Source organism: Rhinolophus hipposideros, assembly GCF_964194185.1.
Source record: "Rhinolophus hipposideros genome assembly, chromosome: 16".
NCBI classification, from domain to species: domain Eukaryota; kingdom Metazoa; phylum Chordata; class Mammalia; order Chiroptera; family Rhinolophidae; genus Rhinolophus; species Rhinolophus hipposideros.
The window spans coordinates 48,172,236-48,198,682 of record NC_138062.1 but is presented as its reverse complement, the minus strand read 5'-3'; the positions used below and the strand labels follow the sequence as shown (position 1 = coordinate 48,198,682).

Sequence of the window (26,447 nt, the reverse complement as noted above, 5' to 3'; positions counted from 1 at the left end):
GTCGATACTTGCAGTGTGCAGCAAGGGAGAGTGTAGACCCAGGTTTAGTTCTGCTTTGTCCCTTGCTGGCTCTGTGACCCTGGGCAAATGAGTTCACCTTCCCGAACTTCATTTGCTTCTCTGTATAATGTTGGCCGAGATATGTCGTGTCTATGTGACTGGTTGGCATTGCCACAAAGATAAGAATATTTGTGAGGGCTATTCATGGTGAGTTCCACGAGGGAGGGATCACATCTGTTTTGATCTTCACTGAAACCCTAGCACCAAACACAGCCACCGGTAAAGAGCAGTTGCTTGGAAAATATTTGTGGTTTGAATGAACACCCCCCCTTCTCTGTATGCTACACCCTGGAATCTCTCCATGGAGAGCACATGATTATCACAGGTCGGTGTAAGGAGTTCTGTGATGGGAGCCTCTTGTCTAAGAGGCTACAAGAACAGAGAGAACAAAATGGGTTGTGCCTGGATGGGTGGGTGCAGTAGGGTGGGCTTCCTGTAGGAGGCCATACTAGAGCTGCCTCAAGAGAATGATGCTGGCTGCACTTGATCTACGTGTGATCAAGGGACACAGGAGCAGGGACGAGGTCAGCCTTTCTCATTGCTGCACTCTCAGTGCCTGGCTCAGAACCTGGCACTTTGTAGAAGCTCAAAACGAATGGAGGATGCTGTGAATTTTGAAAGAGTAGTCCCCCCACCCCCTAGGTAAATGGAAAAAAAGGGCAATGGGACTCAATTCCACCCTCCCACTTGAGCTTCTTGGGGTCCTGGAGAACAAACCTCCACTAGAGAGAGCTACAGGGGAAGCTCCTGTGTGCCCTTGGGTATCTGCTTAACCTCACTGTGCCTCAGTTTCCTCAACTGGAAAATGGGATAACTCAGTGCATTGAAGATAATGTCTAGGCAGCCACCATACTACAGGCCTTACATGTATGAACTCATCTATACTTACAGACCTTGAAGTGGGTGCTATAATTCTTCCTATTTTACAAATGGAGACATGGAGGCCAGAGAGAGGCAGTGACTTGCCCAAGGCCACAAAGCTTGAAATTAGGGAGCCGGGATTTGAATCCTCAGAAATCTAGCACCCAAATCCACCCTGTTAACTTCCAGGTTACACGGCCCATAACGTGTTGTAGGGTAAGTGACTGACATGTAATAGATACCTAATAAATGTAATCTGTTATTTTAAAATTATAATTCTGCTAGAGGGCGCTCTGAGGGAGGGTGGGTCAGAGAAGAGGGAGGGTTCTGAGTCTCCGCTCCGAGGGCCCAGCCCGTGCACGCGGGACCAGCGGCGGGGTGGGGTTTGGGGGGTGCGCCTGTCACTCAGGGGTGGCGCTGGACTCGATGCGCGCGGGCGTGCGCGGGGCCCAGTCGTTGACCAGGCCCTGCGCCTGCTGGTAGGGCACGTGCGGGTGCCGCTGGCGGAGGCGCAGGCGCACCACGTCGCAGTCCACGTCCTGCCCGATCTTCTTGCAATTGAGGCTGTAGGCGAGGTCCTTGCGCTTCGCGAGCAGACCTTCCAGGTTCTTTTCCAGGTGCGAGATGTGGCGCTGCAGCTTGTCAGTGTTCTGGAGAGGGGGCGGGGCCGTGCTAGGGGAGCCGCGAGCCGGAGCGAGGGCGGGGCGAGGTGGGCGGACATACCTGGGTCACGTGTGCGTGTGAAAGGCGCACAGCTGAAGAGGGGGCGGGCCTCGGGTGGGAGAGGGGACAGACCGGGCTGGGTGCGCGTGTGAAAGGAGCACAGCTGAAGAGGGGGCGGGTCCTGGGTGGGGGGACACACTTGGGCCAGGTGTGCGTGCAGGAGGGCCCCACCCACGCGAGTGCATAGCTGAGGAGGCGCGAGCCTCGCATGGGGTTGGGGGAGAGAAGTGCTTGAAAAAGAACCCGCGGCCCAGCAGGGCTGAGGGTGGGGACGCACTTGGAGAATGAGGGGAGGGCGAGATCACCTGGGCCAAGGGTGCAGGAAGGAGCCTCCTCAGGGCGGGGTTGAGAGAGGAGTCGTCTCGTGAGGGAGTGGGGTAGGGTGAGGCAGACAGAGAGGTGGAGGTGACTTATTTGAGACAGCTGCGGGTATTGGAGGGCCTCGTCCTGGGCGGCAATTGAGGGAATGACTAAAGAGGGAGGGGCGGGGCTCTTGGACCAGGTGTGCTTGAGGAAGTAGTCTTAGCAGGGTGGGGACACGCGGAAGGGGGACGGAGAGGGGCGTACCTGGGCGAGGCGTTTGGCCTCGGGGAGTTGGGTTCCCACGTGTCTCTGGTGCACACGAACCAGGGGTCTGTCCAGCTTCTCTCGAGTCTCCAGGTGATTTTTTGACAGAGGACCCTGGCGGAGTGCGGTGTGTGCGGAGCAGTGAGGCGCAGCCGACACGGGCACCCCTGGCCCCACCTCCGCGGACCCTTTTCCCAAATCATACCTTGATGAGGTCGCGAGTGATGTACATCTCGTGGTTGAATTTCGTGCACCGGTGGATAGTTCCTCTCATTAGTCCTAAGGCCATATTCATTCTTTCCTGGGCGAGTGGGTGGGAACGCAGGGGGATCACGGTGGCTTCCTGTCCCCTCTCCTCCTGGGTTCCCCTTCTCCGGCCTCGGTACCCTCCCACCCGAGTCCCCAGCCACTACCTCCGAGCCGCGCCCGCCGCCCGCACCTTCAGCTCCGAGGTCTCGCGCATCTTTTGGGCCAGTGAGGCACACACGCGATCGCTTGTCTGCTGCTGTCTCTCCCGGATGTCCTCCACGTTCTTTGCCATTTCTTGCAAGGTGTCCTTGGACTCCATCAATAGTCGCTTGGCTTCGTACAGCTCAACGGCACACTCTGCGGGAGGGCGGGACGCGCCAGGAGCCAAGCCCTCCTTTCCCCCACCCCGGCTTCCTGCATCCCCCTCTCTCTTCTCACGAGATGGTGGGCGGTGGGCGAGGGGGCTTTACTGAGGCATTGGGAGAAAGACCAGGGGAAGGGCTATTAGTGGGGCGAGTATGAGTAGCGTCCGGGAGTGTCTGGGCAGGAGTGTGCAGGGAAAGAGCTAATCCAGAAAGGGGGTTTAGCTGGAGGCTGGCTCCAGCCTCTCATTTGGTCTAGCGGGCAATCCCCCAGGGAGAGGGGCCGCTGACGTGGAAGGCGGGTGGGCACCCACTATAGTGGACTCCTCTCTGTGGGGGCCTACCTGGAGTGTACGTGCCCACAGGGTCTGGTGGCGGCGTTTTCTCGCCCTGAATTCGCGGGGTGGAGGCTCTGGAGAGGTTCACCCAGGAGTAGCGGCCGGCCTGCCCCAGAACCTTGGTCAGTGGCTGGTTCATTAAATCCACAGCTTGGAGCCTCTCCTTGCAGTAGAAGGCCAGAGTGTCGTGGCAAGTGGCCAGAGTCTGGGGGCAAAGAAGGAGAAAGAGGCAAAGGTGAAGGCAGAAAGTGAGCTGGTAGGTTGGGGGGAGGTGGCTGGAATTGATTTCTCTACTGGAGGCTGCAAAACGTGTCTGCCTCCAACCTGACTCTCTTCAGTTCTTGTTGGGGCCGGAAAGGAGCAATTTCCAAGTCCAAGCTCAGACACCTCACGCTATGTCCAGAAGCCTTCAATGAGTGGAGGGGGAGCAGTAGGAGATGGTGGTAGCTTCCCTGCCCTGGATGTCAGTTGCTTAGGGTCTGTGTCTGGCTTGGCCCCGGCACCCCAAGAAGGCCCCGCCCCCACTGATTTTTCCATATGTAAAGTGGGGAGGTAGCACTGGCTACACCTACTTCTCCATCTTCCTGTGCCTTCCCTTTCCTCCTCAACTTGCATTCAGGGCTTATCCCACCCCATCCCTAGCATTAAGGTCTCCTTTCCTCTTCTCTCTTCAGTGTTAGGGACCCTCTGTGGTCCTCAGAGTCCCTCCCCCCAATCTATTGCAGCTGAATATACATACATACATACATGTATACATACATACATACATACGTACATATATATGGTGCCAAAGCATTTATACACATAAATCTCCAGGGCCCATTAGCTCCAAGTCAAGTTGTCCTTCAGTCTAGTTGTGAAGGGCGCAGGTCAGCTCCAAGTCCAGTCACTGTTTTCAATCTAGTTTTTTTTTGGGGGGGGGTGCAGCCCACCATCCCATGGGGGAATTGAACTAGCAACCCTGATGTTAAGAGCTCACGCTCTAACCAACTGAGCTATTTAGCTGCCCATATACACATTTTCATAAAGAAAAACTGTATTAAAATTGTAATACTCAATATATACCGATAACAAAAGATGAATACAAGTCACGTGTGACTTCTGCAATTACAAGAGATGCTCAAAGTGGTGACCATCAGCGTCCAGACACTTCTGATTACGGCAAACTACTGCTTGGGCAACGCTGACCAAAGTGTCCACTTGTATACATTTTTTGGCACCCCTGTTTATATACATATGAAGATAATCCTGCTATTTGTGACAACATGGATGAATCTGGAGGATATTATGCTAAGTGAAATAAGCCAGATGCAGAAAGGCAAATACTGCATAACTCACTTATATATGGAATTTAAAATAGTCAAACTCATAGAAGCAGAGAGTAGAATGATGATTGCCAGGGCCTGGGGGGTGGGAGAAATGGGGAGATGTTGGTCAAGGGGTACAAAGTTTCAGTTATGCAAGATGAGTAAGTTCTGATCTAATGTACAACAATGTGACTGTAGTTAACATACTGTATTTTATAATTGAAATTTGCTAAGGGGGTGGATCTTAAGTGTTCTCACCACACACACACAAAGGTAACTACTCGTATGTGAGGTGATGGATATATTAATTACGTTGACTGTTGATTGTGGTGATTATTTCACAATGTATACATATATCAAGTTGTACATTTTAAATACACACACAGACACAGACACACAATTTTAAATTATTAATTATACCTCACTAATGCTGGAAAAAAATGAAAGACACCTGACCTGAAATCACAGCTCTGCCACTGGCTAGTCCTTGCCCTGTGGGAGGCCATCTCTTTCTGACCCTCGAATTCCCAGTCTCCAATAGGGGACCACAATTTCTATTTTACAGGAGTGTTTAAGGAGCTAACTCAATGACTGCACAGGGCTTGGCACAGAGGGGGTGTTCGTTGTTATTCTGAGGCCCTGCTCCACCACTCAGAGCCCCAGTTTTTCCATTTCACAGACGGAAATATGGTGAATATCATCAGGATGGGTGGTAGGTGAGTGGGTTGAGATGTTTGCTGTTGCTACAGTCCCCAATTTCAGAGTGGTTCATCCCTTAGGCATCCAAGGGTCCTCCTCCCTCCCCTTTCATTCTGTCCTGGGTATTCCCGACCTTGAGCATGGCCTCTGACTTTTCCATGTCTTTCTCCATCTTCCGCTTCATGTTCTTTAACTCCTCTTTCTCCCAGGTAAGCATACTGTCAGCTTTGTCAGGGACCTGGAAAATAAAGAGATACTCACACCCTCAGGAGAGGGCTGGCAGGAAAGTTCTCCTTCCAGGGTGGTAGAGGGTTTGCCAACCTCGTAACCTCTGAGTTTGGAGAATGGAGTTGGGGCACTCCCACCCTGTGGAGGGGTCTCGCTCTCTGAGAAGACTTTATTCTTTCAGGGGGCTCACTTACTAGCTAGAGAGTGAGGCTGTGGCTTCTCCCTTCTACAGGTAGGAGTCCAGCGAGCTGGGAGGGAAGGTTTCTCTCGGGCTGGACGTCCCCTTTTGTTCGTGGTCGTCTTCTCCCCACCTTCCTGGCTAGACGTGCAGGGATCTAACATAGCAATAATGAGGGTTTGCCTTTTGGGGGTCTTACTCTCTGATTTGGGGCCTAGAACTAGAAATTTCATGCTGTGAGTGGGCTCTCATCCCTCCACAGGAAGTCTGGAGTGTTCCCCCATTTGGAGTGGGGTCTAGGGTTTCACTTTTGGGGGACGATTTTACAGGACTGGGACTAGAGGTGTCACTCTTTCTCCCTGGCTGGCGGCTTAACTCCTGGACATAGGCGCAGGGAGTCTGAAGGTCTCAACCTGTAAGCAGGACCTGTTCCTTTCTCTCCCCATGTGTCCTGGGGAGGGGCTCTCACTTCCTGAGGCTGAGAGGAGGCTTGCTTACTGTGGGTTTTTTTTTTTTAAAAAAAAACATTTTGAGGAGGGTTTTATGGGTTGGCACCAGGACATCGCCCACTCTTCCTAGCTGGGTATTTCTCACTGGGTTTGGTTATTGAGGGTCCCATGCCCACAGGAGGGTCTCATCCTGTGGGTCTGGAGGCTGCGTGGGTGATGGCATGCCTGCACTGGGAGTTGTGTTACTCTTTGGGAAGAAGTTCATCTAGTTTGACTCTGGGGTCCCATCCGCTCTCCCTGGCTGGGGGGACTCTGGAAGATACCCGGTCTGGGGCAAGGGGGCTGAGGATCTCATCCCCACAGTGGGAGCCTCTCTCTCTATGGGGCTGGCCACCGAGGCACCTCATCTGGGGGGTGTCCTCATTTTCTTGTGCCCTTTCTGGAACTGGGGCCTGGCAGGTGTGTTCTCTCTACAGTGTGGGTTTTTTCCCAGGCTGAGTGAAGGCCTCCGTCTTCACGACCAGACTTGGGGGAGTGGTCCCACCTTCTCAGATTTGGGTCGGTAGCTTCGAAGCTTGACGCTCTGCTGGTTGATCAGCAGGCCCTTTCGCACCTCGCTGAGCCTGTAATCCGTAGCCTCTCGCTGGCGCTGTAGCCGTCGCAGCTGCCCATTGATTTGCTGCTGCGCGTGGGCCAGGCGAGCGGCGGTGAGGCGCGCCCCACGCGCGTGTGTGTGCACCAACTCGGCTGTCTGCAGGGCGAGCACGTCGCGGGTCAGGGGCAGTGGCAGGCGTGCGTGCCAGACAGGCGGCTTCATCTTGCTCTTCCACAGCGTGACACCCTCGCCAGGTGGCGGCTTCTCCAACGTACCCCCGCCTTTGAGCATCTCCACGCAGAAGCGCCAGGGCCGGATGTAGGCGGCCCGGCGGAGGTGGGGCGCCATGTGTGGGTCCAGCATGCTGTCCTTGGGTTGCCACATGGTCACGGCCTCCTGCGCGCAGCGCTTCTGAACCTGGCGCGCCTTCTGAATCTTGTCCCGGGCCTCCTGGTGCCATGCTGCAGCCCCGACGCGCGTGTCCTGGCTGTGCTCAACCGCCGGTATCAACACCGGCATGGTCCCTGCGTGGTGCCCCGGCCTGGCTCGGGTCCTCCAGGAGAAGAGGCAGGGTCCCCCAACCACACGCACCTCCTTCCTGGCCTGAAGAATGAGTGAAACAATGGGCTCATCACCATGACAACGGTGGCAAGAGCGCAGAGTTCCAGAGGTGGGGGAAGGGAAAGGCGACAGGGAGGCATTAGATGGAGTCTTTGGAGCTCTGTAGAGGTGGCTTGGAATCATGGCTGACCTCATCAAGCCCACCTCTCACTGTTGCTTCTTCCCCTCCAGCAACGCGGACCTTCTCCCAGCAGCTAAGCAGTTTTCCCACTTCAAAATTTTGGATTTGTTGTTTGTTCCTCGTGGCATACTCCTTTCCACGCTGTTCCCTTGGCTGGCTCCTTTTCAGTCTTCAGACCCCAGCTTAAATATCACCCTCTTGAAAAGGTCTTTCCTTAGCATTATATCTAAGCCCCGCTTTCTCCCATCACTCAGGATTTTTAGTGCAAGAAACAGAAAAGATGAGTTGACAGTCAGAACTGTGGCCCCAAACTGCAGACGTGTGATGGCCCTTGAGAACAATGTGGCTGCTCCTGCAGAACTCTCAGCTGCACCTGCTTTCCCTGGAAATGTCACTGCTACTGCAGCAACTGAGTTAGCTCTCCGTGGTACCTGCTTCTTTGTCTCCTTACTCCTCAGCGTCTCAAGTGGCTGCGTCTAGTAATTGGCTGAGTCTGTGTCACCTGGCCATGCTCTAGCTGCACAGGAAGCAGGTAAAGTGAGTCGTGTCTGAACTTCCCGCTTCAATGGTGTAAGAAAGACTTTGTTTCCCACTGAGACTCATGTGACGGGGAATTCCTCCAACACAGGAAGCAGGTCAGAGTCTGGGGAAGAAAATAGGATACTGCCCTTCCTCCCTCTCCCATAAATCTCCATCATATCACCTTATTTCCTTTCTGTCTTTACTTGGGCATCTAGTAGGGGCCTCACACCATGGTCAAGATTCTGGAGCTGGACAACGTGGGTTTGAATTATGATTCTGACCCTTGCGATCTGCGTGATCTTGGGAAAGTCACTTGACGTTTCTGTGCTTCCGGTTCCTCACCCAGCAGCTAGGATAATAGGACTGTGGCATGGATGAAGCGAGTTACGCATGTGTTTACTTTTCATTGTTATTAATTGAATGAATAGACGCATGAGCATTGCTAATACTAGGAGATACAGAGAGGGTTTTACAAAGAATCAGGGAGACAGCTCACTTGGGGCAGCATTCTGCACTCAACCGTCCACCTCTGCTTTGTTCGTTTAGTGCTTCCATTTTCCCAGTCAGAGGATTTCACTGGCTTGGTTTGCTGCCTAATGTCTGGGGCACCTCTAGTGGGTAGTGTTCGTGCCAAATTACTTTGTGTTCTTGTGTCAGACCTATACACGTGGGATTTTTTGTTCCAACATAGGTCTTTGGTGAAATTCATTAGGGCTGTGGGTGGAGGTGTGGTCTGTTCCATTCTGGCTTTTAATTGATTCAACTTATTCATGCCAACACACTCCTAGTACATACCACCATTGTCCAAGTATTGAAATCGGTACATACTACTGCCCATTTCTCAGTCTACCAACATCTCATTTTTATCTCCTAACCCAATTGACTGTATCGACTTTTAAAACTTACTTCCAATTCCTGGCCTTGAGGGCCCATTTTGGACATTTGTTCTCTAGCCTGACCCATACACCTGGGTTTGAGGAATAGGTGAACCATCTTCTGCTCTGCTTTCAAAGCCTGCTGGTCACAGCCTGGTTTGGCAGGTTTGCGTCCTCCCCAAATTCATATTAAATCCTAATGCCCAATGTACTTGGGGCCTTTGGGAGGTGATTAGGTCATGAGAGTGGAAACCTCACGAATGGGTTTAGCACCCTTATAAGAGAGACCCCAGAGAGCCCCCCGCCCCTTCCACCATGTGAGGACAGTGAGAAGATGGCCATCTATGAGCCAGGTGACTAAGTCTGCTGGCACCTTGATCTTGCACTTCCCAGCCTCCAGATCTGTGAGAATTAAATTTCTGTTGTTTATAAGCCACCAGTCTGTGGTATTGTACTATAGCAGTCCAAACAGACTAAAACAAGGTGCCTGGAAGAAACCATAGTAGGGCTGGAATTAACTCTCAGTCTCCAAGAGATTTAATTAACTACAAGTGGCTGAACAGAAATGATGCTCCCAAAATGCTACAGAAACATTTATATACGTAAGCCAAGTGTGGGAAAATTTTTCACTACTCCTCAAATTCAAATACCTCTTTTAAGCTAATAAGTAAGCCTGTTTTTATGCTATGAAAGTAATGTATGCACATTGTATAAAACACAGAAAAATATAATGAAGAGAGAATCGTCTGTAATTTTGTCACCCAGAGATGTCCATTCTGAACATGTTTTGATTTCACTGTAGCCATTTCCCTATATATATATTTCCTCATATATGTATTTATAGTTATACACATCTCCCTCCTCCCAATATGCTGAAGCTCAAACATTTCAACTCAGGCCAATGGGGAATAATATTTGTGAAATTAGCTCTCTGATTTTTATAATGAAGTTTGCTTTACATAAATTCCTTTCTGTAGCCAGCCATCTTTGCTGGGACCACCTGTTCCATATAATGAGGATTACAAAATGGGGAGCAGAATTCTGCCCTTGGATTAAATAGCGTGAAATTGCAGGGTGTATGAGGAAGAAAAACCTTCCAAAACTTCTACATTTACTTTCCTTTTTTCCTTTCGTATTGCATGTTAATGCCCTTCACTTTGAAATCTTGGCAGGTAATTATCAGAGACCCCTTTTCAGGTTCCCTGATGTCTTCCCTTCTGGGGCACCAGGTCCTACTTTTAGTAGGTGCCCCCCTTTCTCTTGGAGATAATCACATCAATTGGTCTCTTGTTCCAGGGGGATATGACCTAGAATTAGTTTTGTCTTTGAGAAATGAGGTCACTTTCCTGGGGGAGGTGTCAGGAGACAGTGGGAAGCCCCAGGCTGGGAGAGGAGGTTCTTCCTGGCTTTTCCTGGTCACCTCTCACAAAGGTGGTGACCCTACTGGCTGGTGAGGGATAAGGACTGGTCTATATGGCTCCAATCCTCCTCAGGCCCCCAAAATGGTTCAGGCAAAGGTTATTTGTGTCTTCCTGCAATTGTCAAATTCCATAGTTTCTTTTCCATCTCATTCAACTTGACCTCTAGATAGAATTTGAAATTGTTGACCACCTGAAACTTCAGTCTCCTTCCCTGTACTCTTTCACACTTTTCCCTTTTGACTCTAGTCTTGACCCTTCACTGGCTGGTTGTTTGCCATCCGCTGCCTCAAATATAGTGTTCTTCAGGTGAGTTACGCAGCCTTGAAGATGGCCCCCAGGGGTCCCTATCTCCTGGTCTTCATGCCCTGTGTAATCCTCTCCCTTTGCATGTGGGCTGGATCCACTGCTAATCAATAGAGTATGACAAAAATTAAAGGATGCCACTTCTGAGTTTAGGTTACAATAGCTCATGCTTTCTATCCTCCTCACTCTTTCAGACATGAAGAGGCCCACGTGGCAAGGAATTGATGGAGCCTCTGGTCATCAGCCAGCAAATCCAGTATTCCATGAGGGAATAAAAAAGTCCCGTGAGGAACTGGATCCTGCCAACCACCACCCGAGTGAGCTTGGAACACATCCTTGTCCAGTTCAGCCTTTAGATTAGCTAGCAGCCCTGGCTGACGTCTTGTCTGCAGCCTGGTGAGAGACCCTGAGGCAGAGGACCCAGCTAAGCCATGACCAGATTCCTGCCCTACAGGAACCTCTATAATAAATGTGTTGTTTTAAGTGGGTCAGTTTTTGATAGCTTGTTATGCAGCAGTAGCTAACTAATGCATCAGGCTTCTGTTTTCCATTCACTTCTCATTCCTTACCTTCTCCCTGGAAAAGCTCATCCACATTAGTGGATCTGGGTATTACGTGTTAGACTAAGAAACCCTGCACCCATTAGCAGTCACTCTCCATCCCCTCTTCCCTCCAGCCCCTGGCAGTCACTAATTTGCTTTCTGTCTCTATGGATTTAACCTGTTCTGAGTATTTCATATTAGTATAAATGCAGGCTGAATTTTGGAGGGAAGTTAACTTATCCCCTCATCTTTGACTCTTCTTTTCTCCCCTGAAATTCTGCCTGTGGTTTTAAACACTTCACTTGCATATCAGGCCACTCTGTTAAGAAGGAGGAGGGTGTTTTGGAGAAGGGGGACCTAGCCTTTCTTTCACCCCTCCCCTGCTCCCTCTGGGGCCCTGGGAATGATGGGGAACCTGCCATCTGATAATGAGACCCCCCTCTCCCTTAATGACTCTGGGGGCTGCGGGGATGCCGCAGGCCAGCTCTGCCCTAATTAATTAATAGGGAGCGCTTGCCACAGAGGAATTAGCCTCGATTCCTCCACCTCAGGCTCCTCTTGGCTCAGCGCCTGCTCAAGCCCCATCCATGGCCAGGACAGTCTTCGGGGACACCCTGGGGATGCTCCATCTGGGCTCGCCTGCCCTGTCAGTGCTAAGGCCGGAGCTGGAGCCACTGGTCAGAGTGGACCCGGGGTAGGCTCAAACTCTAGCTCAATAATATACACTACAACTTAACCTCTTTGAAGCCCTTTTACATCTGTACAAGGGAGCCAATAGCCTTTCTTTTATTGAAAGAATGAGAGAGAGACTCACATGGCCAGGGTGAGGGTAAGAGTAGGGAATTCACTTAGGGTGCAAAATGTAAGGGTGCACCAAAAAACTCTGTAATTAAAATAAATAATATTGGAATATTATTATTGAAATATTATTGGACTATTAATTTTGAGAGGTGATGGGTGTGTTTATGGCCTTGATGGTGGTGATGTTTTTGCAGATGTATATTGATTCCAAAACTCATTGAGTTGTATACATTAAATATGTTCTGCTTTGTAAAGGCCAGTTATGAGATGGGATCATAAAATATGCTAAATGTTTCAATTAAAAAAATTTATTACAGTAAAAGACATGTTGCCATTAATCCCCCTCAGAATACTTTCCCTCACTTTGAACACACTTATCCCATTGTTCTTGCCACTTTCTGAAGCAGTTCTGGAAGTCCTCTTTCATGCATGTCTTTAGTTGTGCTGTCGTGGCTGCCTCGATGTCCTGAATGGATTCAAAACATTTACCTTTCATGGTCATGTTGACTTTGGGGAAGAGCCAGAAGTTGCACGGTGCCAGATCCAGTGAATAAGGTGGATGAGGAGACACTCATGTTTTTATTTTACAGAAATTGCCATTCTAGAAGTGATGTGTGACACGGAGCCTTTCTGTTGTGATCAAAAAATACGGTGAATGCTGCTGCTGAGTGCCATCCAAGGGAAAGGCAGGGATCTTCAATATGGAAGCGGCATGTGGAAACTTTGTAATGGTTTTTTGGTGCAATGAGTCAGGTGTGAGCTACGGTTGAGAGAAGATATGTTTCAAAGTGTGCCATAAATCATCCTCCATCATGACAACGCTCTGTGTCACACATTGCTTCTGGTATACAGCAATTTTTGTATTTTTTTTCTTTATGAGTCATTCTTTGGAGATACTTGAGTAGTTACATTATCATTTCCTCATTCAGAGGCAATAAACATAGTCTCCTGTAAAAAAAATATTCCAATGTCAGTAATTTAAAAAAAAACCCACAAAATCAATCCAAAAATACATGGTGAGCTAAATATCAAAATGTTAAAGACAGAATCAGTGAGCACTGAGCCAAGTTATATGGCAGACTGAACAAAAGGAAAATCAGGAATTCTGATCCTGTTTTTTTTCAAATGTTGATTTTATTAAATTGTGCATTTTTTTGCATTTATCTTGGATATTGAATAATGAAATGTGTCAATACTTGGAAGATCTGTGTAATTCAGTGAACTCACATTTTTCAAATGACTAATGCATCATATTTCAAAATCATGCATGGGTAAAGATGCACGCAATGGATTTTAATGTTAACAGAGTACAAAAAGTTCACTGACAGCTTCAGATCCCACACTGCAACTATCTTTTAGGAAACTAAAATGTGTCGAACTTTGGTGTAGTCTCAAAGAATAGCCACAACTACCTGAAAAGCAGGTTAAAATACTCTTCCCTTTAAAAAAAAATTTATTTATTTTTAAAGTTTATTGGGGTGACAATTGTTAGTAAAATTACATAGATTTCAGGTGTATAATTCTGTATTACATCATCTATAAATCCCATTCTTCCCTTTCTAAATTCCCTGTTTGTGTGAGGTTGAATTGTCTTTATATATTTCAACCAAGATAACACATCATAACAAATTCATTTTATTCTCATTATTTATGGTAGTTTTGTTCTGTAAAGTTGTGCAAACAGTTAATTAGCAAATAAAGCATTGTTCCTAAAGAGATATACTGGGTTAGGTTCCTGTGAGCCTCTGGTCACAACATTTTTGTCAACCAGTCAACAACCAATCAATGCCTAACTCTGTTTTATGTGTGTTTCTGTTTAAAGACACCTATTATATATATATATATACACATATATATATATTTATTTATATATATATATACACATATATATATATTTATTTATATATATGTATATACACACAAACACACATACATACACATGAGGTTGGACAATTAAGTTTGCAAACTTGTTGCAACAATGTTGCTAACCTTTTTGGACATCAGAGGGATTATTCATTATGAATTTGTGCCAACTGGACAGACAGTAATCAAGTTTGCTATTTGGAAGTGCTGAAAAGGCTGTGTGAAAAAGTTAGACGACCTGAACTTTTCGCCAACAGTTCATGACTCTTGTATCATGACAATGCACCAGCTCACAGGGTACTGTCTGTGAGGGAGTTTTTAGCCAGTAAACAAATAACTGTATTGGAACACCCTCCCCTGATCTGGCCCCCAATGACTTCTTTCTTTACCTGAAGATAAAGGAAATAGTGAAAGGAAGAAATTTTGATGACATTCAGGACATCAAGGGTAATACGATGACAGCTCTGATGGCCATTCCAGAAAAAGAGTTCCAGAATTGCTTTGAGGGGTGGACTAGGCACTGGCGTCATAGCTTCCCCAGGGGAGTACTTCAAAGGTGACCATAGTGATATTCAGCAATGAGGTATACAGCACTTTTTCTAGGATGAGTTCGTGAACTTAATTGTCAGACCTTGTGTGTGTGTGTGTGTGTGTGTGTGTGTGTGTGTGTGTATTTGATTTGTCAACACTGAATTCACAGCCAACAGCACTATAACTCATGCCTGAACGAAGCTTATATAATACATGTTTTCTCCGTGAAGCACATCACGGTTTTCTTGTGCTAGCAAACACAAGACAGCAGTTCAGCATCATGCCTGGGGGCTAATTTAAACAGTAAAATCAACAAAAAACAGAAAAAATGTGGCACCAGGTAGACCATGGAAAGGACGTCTCTTACACTACGACAGTTGAAACAAGAAGGCATAGCTTAGCCTTGTTCAACCTCAACTGGGAACCCACACGTTGGCCAGTTCAAATTTTGCATCACTCTGAGCATGCCCACTAATGGCCACACAAGTGCCATGAGCATTGATTTTTGGGTTACAAATAAGTTTAAGCGATTGGGTGAATTTGCAAATATGAGGTGTGCACATAATAAGGATCAACTGCATGAGAATCCTACTTTCTTTTCATGAAGCTAGATATCAAAGCAATTTGCAAAAGTGTGAAACATTGCCTCTCTTGTCACTAAGTTTTTCTTGTTTTGGAAAACGTTATTTTTCATAAAAATACGCTCTTTATGTAATCATGTAATGAGTGTATTTTTATGTTAAAATGAATATTTAAAAACATCTTCAATTTTAATTTCTCCTACAATAAAGACGAATAGGTATAACCGACATAGATGAAAATTCTTTGGAGTCCTCCAGCATCTTTTTATTAAAAATTTTTTAATTCAAGTATGGTTGGCATGCAATTTAATATTAATTTCAGGTTTACAACATAGTGATTCGACATTTATGTACCTTATGATGTGATTGACCACCACGACAAGTCTAGTAACCGTCTAGTAACTGTCACCGTGCAAAGTTACTACGATATTATTGACTATATTCCCTGTGTGTACAATACGTCCCTGGGGCTTACTTACTTTATAACTGGAAGTTTGTACCTCTTATTCCCCTTCACCTTTTCCATCCATTCCCTCTGTATGATCTTTTTCATCAACAGACACAATTTCTTAGAACACTTTTAGATTTACAGGAAAATTGAGAGGAGAGTACAGCAATTTCCCCTATTATTAATATTGTTCATTAGTATGACACATTTGTTACAATTAATGAGCCAATATTGATACATGACTAAAGTCCACACTGTATTGAGATTTCCTCAGTCTTCTCTTAACATCCTTTTTCTGTTCCAGGAGCCCCTGCAGGACCCCATATTATATTAGTCATTTCTCCTTCATCTCCAGAGACAGTTTCTCAGACTTTCTTTGTTTTTGATGACGTGACAGTTTGGAGGAGCGCTGGTCAGGTATGTTGTAGGATGTTCCCTACTGGAATTAGATTTTTAAAAATCACGGGATGGTGAGTTTGGCGGAGTCCTCTACAATTTTTAAGAGTGTAAAGGGGTTCCAAGACCCAATAGTTTGAAAACTGCTGCTGTTTTGTTTACTTATTATTTTATGTAGAAGAGCAAGGGCGTTCTGTCTTCCCCACTCAGTCTCCAGCCTCTAGTACAGCCTGTTGAACAGCAGAGGCACAAGAAATATTTGTGGAGCCAGTGACTGTAAGAGCCAGGAGCTCTAGGCTTAGAGAAGAATGCAAAATCATCCTTGCACAGCCAGTGACTGAAGTGGAGGGCGTGAGAGCCTTCAGGGAGCAGTTGCAGGTGCCGCCCAGGAGAACCTGACCAGCTCCTTAGCCACACATTGAAATCACTTGGGGAGCATTAAAATATGCGGATGCTTGAGCCCTGAGTCCTGTGTCCAGGGACGCGGATGTGATTGGTCTGAGGTGACATCCGGGCATCAGAATCTCCTGGTTCTTCTCAAGTACTGCTAAGTTCGAGAACCACCTAGCTAGGAGGTACTGCCAAGGAGGAGAGTCCGTTCTATAGGTACAAAGAGCTGCAATTGAGGTACTGCTCTCTGGCTCTCTCGGGCAAATTACTGAACCTCTCTGAGCTCCTGTCCCCTTATCTGCAAATGAGGGTAGTGATATCTAGTTCATAGGAGTGTGCAGTTTAAATATCAATCAAAGAGCCTGTCTAGACTAGGAAGTTGCCATCAACAATTGCTTGATAATATTAACAATAATAAAGCAAACATGTATTGATTTTTTTTATCAGGTGTGTAGTTCTGTGCTCACCTTTCTATGATGGCAGTTAGCTTTCAGGAGAGGCGGGACATGCTGGAAGCAAGTCAGTACCGTTTGAGAAGAAAAGCAGGATCAGCATTGTCCGATCAACTTGCTGCTAAAGGCCGAAAAGAATCATATGAATCACAGTGGTGACAGGAATTACTCGTCTCCCATTTGCACACTGCTTCCCGCTGCACAGAGCATTTCCACACTCATGCGCTTTAATTTTCTGTGAGGTCAGAAGAGTCATATCCGTTGTTCAGCTAAGAAAGCCAGGCTTCAGAGAGGGAGAGGGGCTGGCTCAAGGGCACACAGCGGCCAAGGCCAGAAAGTGAACCCTAAGGGAGACGTGGGGCTGAGGGAGCCACGCGGTGGCCGGGGTTACTGGGACGCCCGCGCCTTCCCCCCGGGATGTGGGCGCCGGACCAGCGGTGCCAGGCTGGCCCCGGCTCTCCAGGGATGTACAGTCTTGGGGAGGGCTCGGGAGGCGGCGGGAGGCGGGGGCCGGGGGCGGCTCTGCGCTGCGGGCGGGGGCTGAACGCGGGAGACGCCGCCCACCCCAGGATCCCCCTCCTTCCGCAAACACGAGGTGCAGCTTCTCCAGCGAAGCTGCGGAGTGTGGGCGCCGGGGAGGCGGGGGGCGTCCCAGAGGGGATCCCGCCCCCTCCCCCGGCTGCGCGGCGCCCCGCACCCACGTAAGCTCACGGCCCGCGCGGAACCCAGCCGCTGCACAGCGCTTCCCGGCTCCGCGCGGTGCCTCCGCGGTCCGGTCCCCGCGCCAGCACTGCGCTGTCACCGGCGGGTCCCGGCCGCCCCAGCCGGGCGCTTCGCGGGGCTCCGGCTCCTGCACCCCCACGCAGCGCGCAGGCCGAGGCGCGGGTCGGCCCACCCGCCGCTCCGGACGCGGGTGAGTGGGGGCACCGCGGCCCGTCAAGCGCAGGGGCCCTGAAGTTCGGTGCAGGCGGGATCTCCGGCGGGTTTGGCCCTCCGTGGGGTCGGGGGTGGAGCGCCACCTGTGTCCTGGTTCCCATTTTGGCCGCTCTTTGTCCCAGCTCTTCCCCGGCCCTTAGCGTCGTCGCTGCCGCTCACCCCCGGGTCGCCCCGGTGAGTTTCCTCCCGCGTCTCCTATCCCGGGGTCTCTCTGCGGGTCTCCCCTCATCCTCACCCCATTCCTCTATCTGTGGTCTCCACACGTGGGCAGGTGCCATCTCTGTGCCGATGCCTCGTCCCTTTCCAGGGCTTGGTCCCTTATCTATCAGCGGGTTTATTCCTCCAACCCTGGGCAGACCTGGTTGTGACCGAGCCTTTGGTCACCACTGCAGGTGGTCTGGGTCCGAAGATGCGTGGGAGGTGGTGGGATGTGTGCGTGCGTGAGGCAACTTATGAGTGGGGTTGCTTCTCAAAGGGGCGTGTGGGGCTGAATATTTAAATGGAATAAATTTGAATGTCTGAAGTTTTGTGTCCTGTGTGCCGTGTGTGTGTGTGTGTGTGTGTGTGTGTGTGTGTGTGTGTGTGTAGGAATTGTATGACTGATGCTGCACGAGTGCAATTGGATTTCTGAAGGTGTGTGTGGGGCTGTGTGTCTGAACAGTTCTCTGTATGAGGTTGTGTGACCGTGTGTGTGTGTGTGATGTGTGGTGTTTGTGATTTCCTGGCAGAGTGTTGAGAAAAATATATGGAAAGCAACCTTGTTTTGTCCACCGTACCTTGTTTCCGCTTTACAATGTAAGAGGCTGCTTTTCTTTCCCTTGGCTCAGAGGTGCCACCAGCACATCTCATCCAAGCCTGGAGCTTGGGGGAACCAGGTGGGAGACCCATCCTTGAGCTCCTGCAGAGACTGAGGACACTAGAAGGGCCATTTCCCAAACAAGACCTAAGAAACAATGTCAAGAGAATGCCTAGGGCCAAGAGAGACTAGAAAAGAGAACTCAGGGTAGGGGTAGACGCGGCCAGGGCTCCCAGAGAGACTGCGAAAGGCCCCAGTGGAAGCCAAGGTCCTGGGAAAACCACTGTAAGTCAGTGCCTGACAAGCGATGCAGACAGGACTGAGAAAAATTGATAAGAAGACACCTTCCCACTTCAGCATCTTTTTCTGTCTTCAATTGTGTGTTGGGTTTCTGCTTTTTATCAACCGCTGTTGGCATGTATTTTGTGTTCACTGGGCGCTGTTCTAAGCATCACATGCATTGGGCCATCTAAGCCACATAGAAGATGACCTGTAGAGTGGGGTCTGAAATAAGAGCTCAGCTATGTTCTTCTGCTAGGCCAGGTGTCAGCAAATTTTTTTCAGTAAAGGGCCAGAGAGATTGTATTGCGGCTCATATAATCTCTGTCCCAACAACGCAACTCAGCCATGATAGCACACAGATAATATGTAAGGAATGAGTGTGGCTGTGTGCCAATAAAACATTAATTACAACAACAAGCAGCGGGCAGGATTTGGCCCTCAGACTATGGTTTGTCCAAGCCTGCTCTGTACCATACTACTTTCTGTAAGGAATAGAAAGGAAATAGACAAAACTAACTCTGCAGTTGTTGTGACTAGTTTAGGTCTCAGCTGATCACTCTCTTGGGACCCACAGGTAGCTTTGAGCTACCACTCAGTGACTGGAAGCATACAGAGAGGAGAGGGAGAAATTGGGTTGACTGTGTGGTGTGTGATCCCACGTCCAAGATTTTTCACAGCAAGGTGAGAAGCAGCTTCGATGGATCCATTTGGAGCAAGACCCCAATTGGGATTTGGCATTGGGGCTCCAGGGGCTTAGACTTGGAAAGTTCAGGCAGATGTCCCATCCCTCAGATATGGGGTGAATGGAGGAGGGCAAGGAAGACAGTGACCTCAAAAAGTAGCCACTTAGCCAGTGGCAGGAAAAAAAAATAAGTCCAGGGACCTACATGCTGGTAGAACTGAGACTTCCTACCGACTCCCAGACCTGACCTGGATGAATTCAGGCAGTGGGGGTGTGGCTGGGGGGTGGGCAGGATAGGTATTAGGAGCTGTGATCCCTCAGAGAGTAGCTGAGCGAGACCAAGTTCTTATTGGTACAGCACACCCAGGCAAACCACATATGCAGAGTTCCACACAGGATACAATATTTACTGTCTTCCTTTGGCTTAGAGAGTTTTTTGTAAGAGTGAGTTAAATCTGGTGTATCAGTCATGAAATAGCACACTCAAAAGGGGGGATCGAAAAGACTTTAAGTTAAGGACTATTTACAAAGCTATGGGCAGGGTTAAGGGACACCGGTATGGCTGGTGTAGCACTCAGGGACCAGCCTGAGTGGGAAGTCACAGGGAGGGAGCAGGAGAGGGACCCAGGGAGAGTGGTGGCTGCAACAGAGGTTTGTCCGTTTTTCTTTTTTTTCAATCGAAATATACTTGACATATAACATGGTGTGAATTTAAGGTGGACGCCATGTTGTTTTGATACATTTGTATATTGTGATAGGATTGCTACTGTAGTGAGAGAGCACCTCTATCTCGTCAAGGGATCCAAGAACACCCAATGGGATAAGGACAGTCTCTTCAACAAATGGTGCTGGGAAAACTGGATAAACACATGCAGAATAACGAAACTGGACCCCTGTGTCACCACTCACAGAAATTCACTTGAAATGGATCAAAGACTTAAATGTAAGACCTGATACAATAAAACTCCTACCCGGAGAAAATGTAGGGAAGAAAACATCGGCTGGGCAGTGATTTTGGGATATGACACCAGAAGTGCAGACAACAAAAACAAAATCAACAGATGGGGACTACATCAATCTTAAAAGCTTCTGCACAGCAAAAGAAAGAATTAACAGTACGAAAAGGCAACTTACAGAACGGGAGAAAAGTTTTGCAAACCAAATATTGGAAAAGGGGTTCATATTCAAAATATAAAGAACTTACACAACTCAATAAAAAAGAACCCAAAATCCAATTAAAAAATGGGCAGAGGAACTGAACAGACATTTTCCCGAAGATGCCCAAATGTCCAATAGGCACAGAGGACTGTCGGATGCGAGCTGCGGCCTTAGGTGCAGGGGCACAGCCACTGCCACACAGGGGTGTGGAGGGGGAGCTGGGAGAATCAGTGCTGCACCTCCTCCCACCCTCCCCTCTCCTGCTGCCTTCCACTGGCCAGACCGAAAGGGCAGCCAGTGGGCAAGGGAGCCTGGGCGACGCCATCTCTAGTGGTCAGCCTTTTGCTTGGGCATGAATGTAGAGTGGTAACAGAATTCCCAGCATCCCTGAAATAGGGACACTGCCACATTTTTGCTGTGAGATCTGTGTAGAGGCGCTGCTGCCTACTCTTTGGGAATTGGAGGCCCAGGGCTGTCGCATTCAGTGCAACACGGGCAGTGAGGGTGCGAGAAGGGTCGGCTTTGGGAGAAGTTTTTAAGAAAGAAACCTACAGAGACTTAATGCAGTTAAATCTCAGAAGGCCAGGGGTCTCACAGTTCTGAAAGACTGGAGCCCAGATCTGAGCCTCCTGGAGGCTTTTATTGATAAGTATACAAGGGAGTAGCAGTGTTTTTGGAACGGTCTGTGAGACTCACCACGTTATAGAAAAAACCCAAACCAATTATGTTGATCTTCAAACAGCCGAAGCAGAAAGTCCTTGAGGTGAGGTATGCAACTCTTTTAAGGGACATATATCACGTTGAAATTGTTTCACAGAGCTGAGCAGAGAGAGCTTAATCTTATCACTCTCAAGACTTTTTCCCCAATTAGGTGAGAGGGGAAAGCCAGAGTCAGCAGCCGCTTTTCCCAGGCAGGGGGGCAGGGGAGACAAGGCCCCTTCCCAAATCTTTCTAAGGCGGCTCATGGGGGGTCTCCATGGGGTTCCACCTGGCTTGAGTTGTCCCCTCCTCCGCACCCAGGGATCTTACTTGTCTTTGGCCGCAAACCCTCTTTTGGAGACTAAATAGAGAGAAATATACAGTCCCAGAGATGCACAGTCTCATAGACTTTTCCTTCCTTAAGGAAAGACATGGGGGGACAGTCTGCTAGGCTGTTGTGTGACAACACAGGGCCCACGATCCTTTTAGGAACCCACAGAAATGTTTTCACTTCCTTTAAAATCAGAAGAAAGAATTAAACTTGCAGGTGAAAGGAAATGTTTTAATAGATAATATGAGATGAAATTCACATATCAGAACACGAGCCATTTTAAAGTGGCATTTAGTACACTTGCGACATTGTACAACCATCCCCTCTACCGAGTTCCAAAATAATATACTCATCTATACATCACTACAGTTGTAAAACGTACTTTTCATTTTTTTAATGGAGGAAGGAGTCCACAAGGGTATAAGTTCCTCAGGCCCATGAAAGTCACATTTCAAGCTGCCCTGTACGTGTAAAGTGTTTAGTTGGTAAAAGGATAGGCAGGTGTTCATTTTTTATATGCATTTTATTTAAGATGTATTAAAATATAATTTAGTAATGACCTACAGTAATGACCTAATTTATCTAAAGTTTCCCTTTTAGATACTTTTATTTAGACAGTAAATAAGGTTATATGGATGTGGCCAAATATAAAGAGGAGACACCAAAGTCTGAAGCTGAGGCAGCCGTGCCCGGCACCCCAGAGATCACCACATTTCCCTTCAAAGACGGGTCCTCAAGAGCCACTGGGGTCCAGGATTGTCACCATTTCCTTCCCAAGGGACTGTCCTCTCTCCCTGTTGCTCACCAGGACCCTCCCGCAGAGCAGCTGCGTCTGTTGGGCACCCACTGTTTGCCAGGCTCTCGCTGTCATTGATTTTTTCTTTTTTTAGAGTTGTTCAGTAATTGTGTTGAGAGAACAAATTCCAAACAAAAGTAAAGCTAGAGGTAAAACGTCTAGGGCAACTTCCTTCTACATTGGAAAGTCTTTAACATGATATACTTAGAAATCTGTATTTTCCAGTTTCTGGGACAGATTCACCTGCTCACCAATGAGGAAAAAGGAAAACCTTTGACGGTGAAAGACAGGAGTTAGGTTGAGTCTAGAGACTACAAGAGAAACAGATTGTTTCCACGTCGCTGTCATTGATTTTGCTGTTGAAAGCCTATGTGTCAGCACCTCCAGGCCAGACACCAAACGATATTAATTTGGGAGGCTAGCCCCAAGGTAGCATGTCTAGGGCTCTGCATGCAGTTGGCACTCAGCAAAGGCTTGTTAGATTGGTTTGTGAGCCGGGGCAGGCCCCAATTGCTTGTGACCATCTCATGAAACAAGGAGAGGGCTGCAGTCAGGGAATGGCAAAAGCATCTTCTATATTGTGGTCTCCTTCCCGGAGCGATTCTGACACCTTGACCCTTTTCTGCCAGGACGTGACCCTTGAACCCTGTGCAGTATTCTCAGGCGTCTCCGCGGGGGCAAAACCCAGCAGATCGTCCCTCCCTGCTGTCTGGATTCTCTCCGAGTTCCTCAACGGCTTCCTTCACCCTTCCCCCTGTACCCACATCCGCCCTCTATTTCGTCCCCTCACCAGGCCCGGGCCCCTCTGTCCCCCGCAGATAGACGATGAGCAGCCACGGCAACAGCCTGTTTCTGCGGGAGAGTGGCCAGCGACTGGGCCGGCTGGGCTGGCTGCAGCGGCTGCAGGAGAGCTTGCAGCAGAGAGCGCTGCGCACGCGCCTGCGTCTGCAGACCATGACCCGCGAGCACGTGCTGCGCTTCCTGCGCAGGAACGCCTTCATCCTGCTGACAGTCAGCGCTGTGATCATTGGTGAGTGGGCTGGGAGGGCGGGGACTACAGGGAAACTCCTTGCACACGGCTCTTCATTCTGCCCCCTCATCCTTACCTGCACACATACAAATGTCCCATTCTACCAGCCACCCCACCCCAGGGACACTGACACAAATAGTGCACACTCCTGCAAACACAGCTGTGTGGCACACAATGTCATATGTATATGCATGTGTACATACGTCCATATTTACACACTATACAAACACACTTTCTGCATATGAACACACAAACACATTTTTATGCATGCACAAAACTTACAGTTGCAAAGACATAAACTCATATACAAAGTTGCACACATATACTAGAACTTAGAAACACATTCACAGGAACATACATTCCTCTGCACACACGTCGGCACACTTATGAGCTTAAATACACATACACTCCACATCTGAAAACTACATATATATAAGTCACACATATACACGTATGGGAAAAACATGCATCTCGTGCATGGGTCCGTACATACAGGCACAGATACATGTGCACAAATGAGTGTACACTGTCACATATGTGTGCATATGTACACACAAATGTGTGCAGACCTTTACATACAAATTTACACAGTATCAACACAGTAACATAAATCCGTACATTTCCACAATGTACACACACACACACACACACACACTCATATAGAATGTTTCTCTTTTTCTCTCACCCCTATCCATGCATACTGTTCATGGGATGGATGGCCCTGCTTGGGGCCAAGGGACCCAAACTGCACTCCATGGACCTCTTTTTGGCCTTAGGGATCAGCCTGGCCTTTGCCCTGCGCCCGTACCAGCTCACCTATCGCCAGATCAAGTACTTCTCTTTCCCTGGAGAGCTTCTCATGAGGATGCTGCAAATGCTGGTGCTGCCACTCATTGTCTCCAGCCTGGTCACAGGTGAGAGAGCCCAGGCCAGTGTTGGCCTCCGAGACCCACCCCAGAGCCCAGGCTTGAACCTAGAGTCAAAGTGGTCCCAAGCATGGGACCATCTCTCCAACTTAGGACCTCAGACACTGAGCGTGCACCGAGCCCAGAGTCCTTGGCCAAAGCCGGAGTCCCAATCAGACCCAGGCTCCAGACCCCATATAACCTTCAGCACTTAGCTCAGTAACTTTCCTGTACTTTTCACCGGAGATAAAATACCAGCCTGCCAGCAGCTTAGTATCATCTGGAGTTGAAAAGAAGGCTGTGGTGGGGCAGCCGGGGAAGGTAGCTGGAATATGGTATGGATGGTCAGGGAGGTGATGTGGATGAAGGTGTTTGAGATGGAGGTGACAGGCTGGTGGGTGGGAGGTGGAATGGAAGCATGGATGGACTATGAAAGGATCAGCAAACGTTTTCTGTAAAGGGCCAGGTAGGTAAATATTTCCAGCTTTAGGGGCTGTATCTGTCATGAATACTCAGTTCTGTCATTTGAGCACAAAAGCAGGTGTAGGTTAATATGTAAATAAATGGGATGGTTGTGTCCCAATAAAACTTTATTTACAAAAACAGGCAGTGGGCCAGATTTGGCCCTTGGGTGGTTGGTTGTCAATCTTCAGGTTTTGGAACAGGCATGAAGGTAAAGGTGTGAAAGAATGGTTTCTTGGGTTCGGTTTCCTGGAAGCAGAGCCTGCGATGGGGATATTTGCGCAAGCGATTTGTTGAGGATAGCTCTCAAGAGAAACTCATGAGGAAGTGAGGGGGGCAGGATGGGGTAGGGCAAGAAGCTAAGAAGGGACATGTGTTCAGTAGAAGGTTGGCCTCTCGGCCTGATCCCATGGGGAGCTCTGGAGCATGAGCCACGCTACAGAATTGTTCCCTCCAACTCTGATCCCATCTGATTCAAAGGAGCTGGACTTTTAAATCTCTGTACCAGCCAGTCATTGGCGGTGGGTCTCCTATGGGGCCTTTCTGGGTAAGGTAGCTCCTGTTTTGTGAAGGCAGTTCTCAGGGGGGAGGGGGTAATATGAGCCGTTAGCAGCTAACACGCTCAGTGACTGAAGGATAGGTGTATCAGCCTGGTAAACGGTGTCTGGACATGTTTACCAAAAGCATCTACTATAGACAGTGCACAGTGAGCTGAGTGGGATGGTCATGTCATTACGGGGAGGATAGTGGGATGAAAAGTGGAATGAAAGTGCGGTCATGGTGCAAAATAGGGGTAAATGGAGGGTAGCATAGGGGTTGAAAAGGTTTGCTCGGAGTAGAAGAAAGCTTAGTGAGGCAGTGCCGGAAAAAAAGGACAGGTGGAAGTTGTACATGGAACATAGAATGGGGGTTGAAGAATGATGATATGGGTCAAAGGATGGTGGTGTGGGTGCTGGGTGGGGTGTAGGAGGAAGGGATTCTTGGTGGAATGGTTGTTGAGCTGGTGGTGTGGGAGGGAGGGAGGAGAGGATGGATGGGAGAGTGGGGGTGGGGCGGACGGGGCTGCTTGGGGCTGCACCACCTGTCCTCCAGGTATGGCGTCCCTGGATAACAAGGCGACAGGGCGGATGGGGATGCGGGCAGCTGTGTACTACATGGTGACCACAGTCATTGCGGTCTTCATCGGCATCCTCATGGTCACCATAATCCATCCCGGGAAGGGCTCCAAGGAGGGGCTGCATCGTGAGGGCCGCATTGAGACCATCCCTACAGCCGACGCCTTCATGGACCTGGTCAGGTGACGACCTTTGTATTTCGATGGGAATCCCAGCCCTACATGCAACAGCCTCTGTTCAAGGAGAGACAAAGGGACAGGCTGACCCAGCCTGGAAATGCCACACCCACTTTGAGCCTAGTTTGATGGGGACCCATGTTCTGCCTTGGAGCCTCGTACAAATCCTGAGAGCAGCTGACTCCTAGGATAGGACCTTTAGACCCTTAGCCTCGGGAGGTGATAACTGCAGCATTTTCAGGATAGGTGGTGTTTGTTCCCAAGCTTAATTGGAGGGTGAATGATTCTCTTAGAGCTGCAAGATTTTGCCAGCCAGAATCAAGGCGAGCCATCATTCTACCCTAGCCCCTGACTCGGGAGGGGAGTTAGAGGAATGCAGGAGCTGTCTGTTGTTTTTTTTCTGAGGCATCACTGGCATATGTTTGTGAAGTCCCTGTGATGGCATAGGGTCCTACTAAAAGGCTCAGATAGACCTGGGTTTGAGCTCCATCTGCACCCCTTACCAGCTGTGTGGCTTTGGGTAACTTATATAAATTCTTTGTGCGTGTGTGTATGCGTGTGTGTGTTTGTAAAATGGGGACATCAGTGGCACTCAC

At 48.7% G+C, this 26,447-nt stretch overlaps 2 protein-coding genes across 9 annotated transcripts in view; one reads left to right on the top strand and one right to left on the bottom strand.

The window, feature by feature from the left end:
• Window positions 1-26,447, top strand: part of SLC1A6 (solute carrier family 1 member 6) — a 103,250-nt gene that overhangs the window by 66,521 nt on the left and 10,282 nt on the right. The window contains exons 1-6 of one of the 8 annotated variants that reach the window (XM_081077049.1): window positions 7,646-7,890; window positions 10,674-10,875; window positions 15,550-15,662; window positions 22,982-23,193; window positions 23,970-24,107; window positions 25,653-25,857. In XM_081077049.1, the coding sequence (XP_080933175.1) occupies window positions 22,989-23,193; window positions 23,970-24,107; window positions 25,653-25,857 (548 nt within the window). In that variant the 5' untranslated portion in view covers window positions 7,646-7,890; window positions 10,674-10,875; window positions 15,550-15,662; window positions 22,982-22,988. Of the gene's footprint in view, window positions 1-1,520; window positions 1,539-7,645; window positions 7,891-10,673; window positions 10,876-15,549; window positions 15,663-15,754; window positions 17,397-22,956; window positions 23,194-23,969; window positions 24,108-25,652; window positions 25,858-26,447 lie in introns of those variants that run through there. The other 7 variants (XM_081077051.1, XM_081077053.1, XM_081077052.1 and 4 more) reach the window with 7 other exon arrangements.
• TEKTL1 (tektin like 1) lies at window positions 1,323-7,135 on the bottom strand (the record flags this gene model as incomplete). The annotated part of the gene is made up of 7 exons (XM_081077388.1): window positions 1,323-1,571; window positions 2,212-2,325; window positions 2,417-2,512; window positions 2,651-2,817; window positions 3,167-3,365; window positions 5,300-5,404; window positions 6,566-7,135. The coding sequence occupies 7 exons, from the start codon at window positions 7,133-7,135 to the stop codon at window positions 1,323-1,325; spliced, it is 1,500 nt and encodes a 499-aa protein (XP_080933514.1).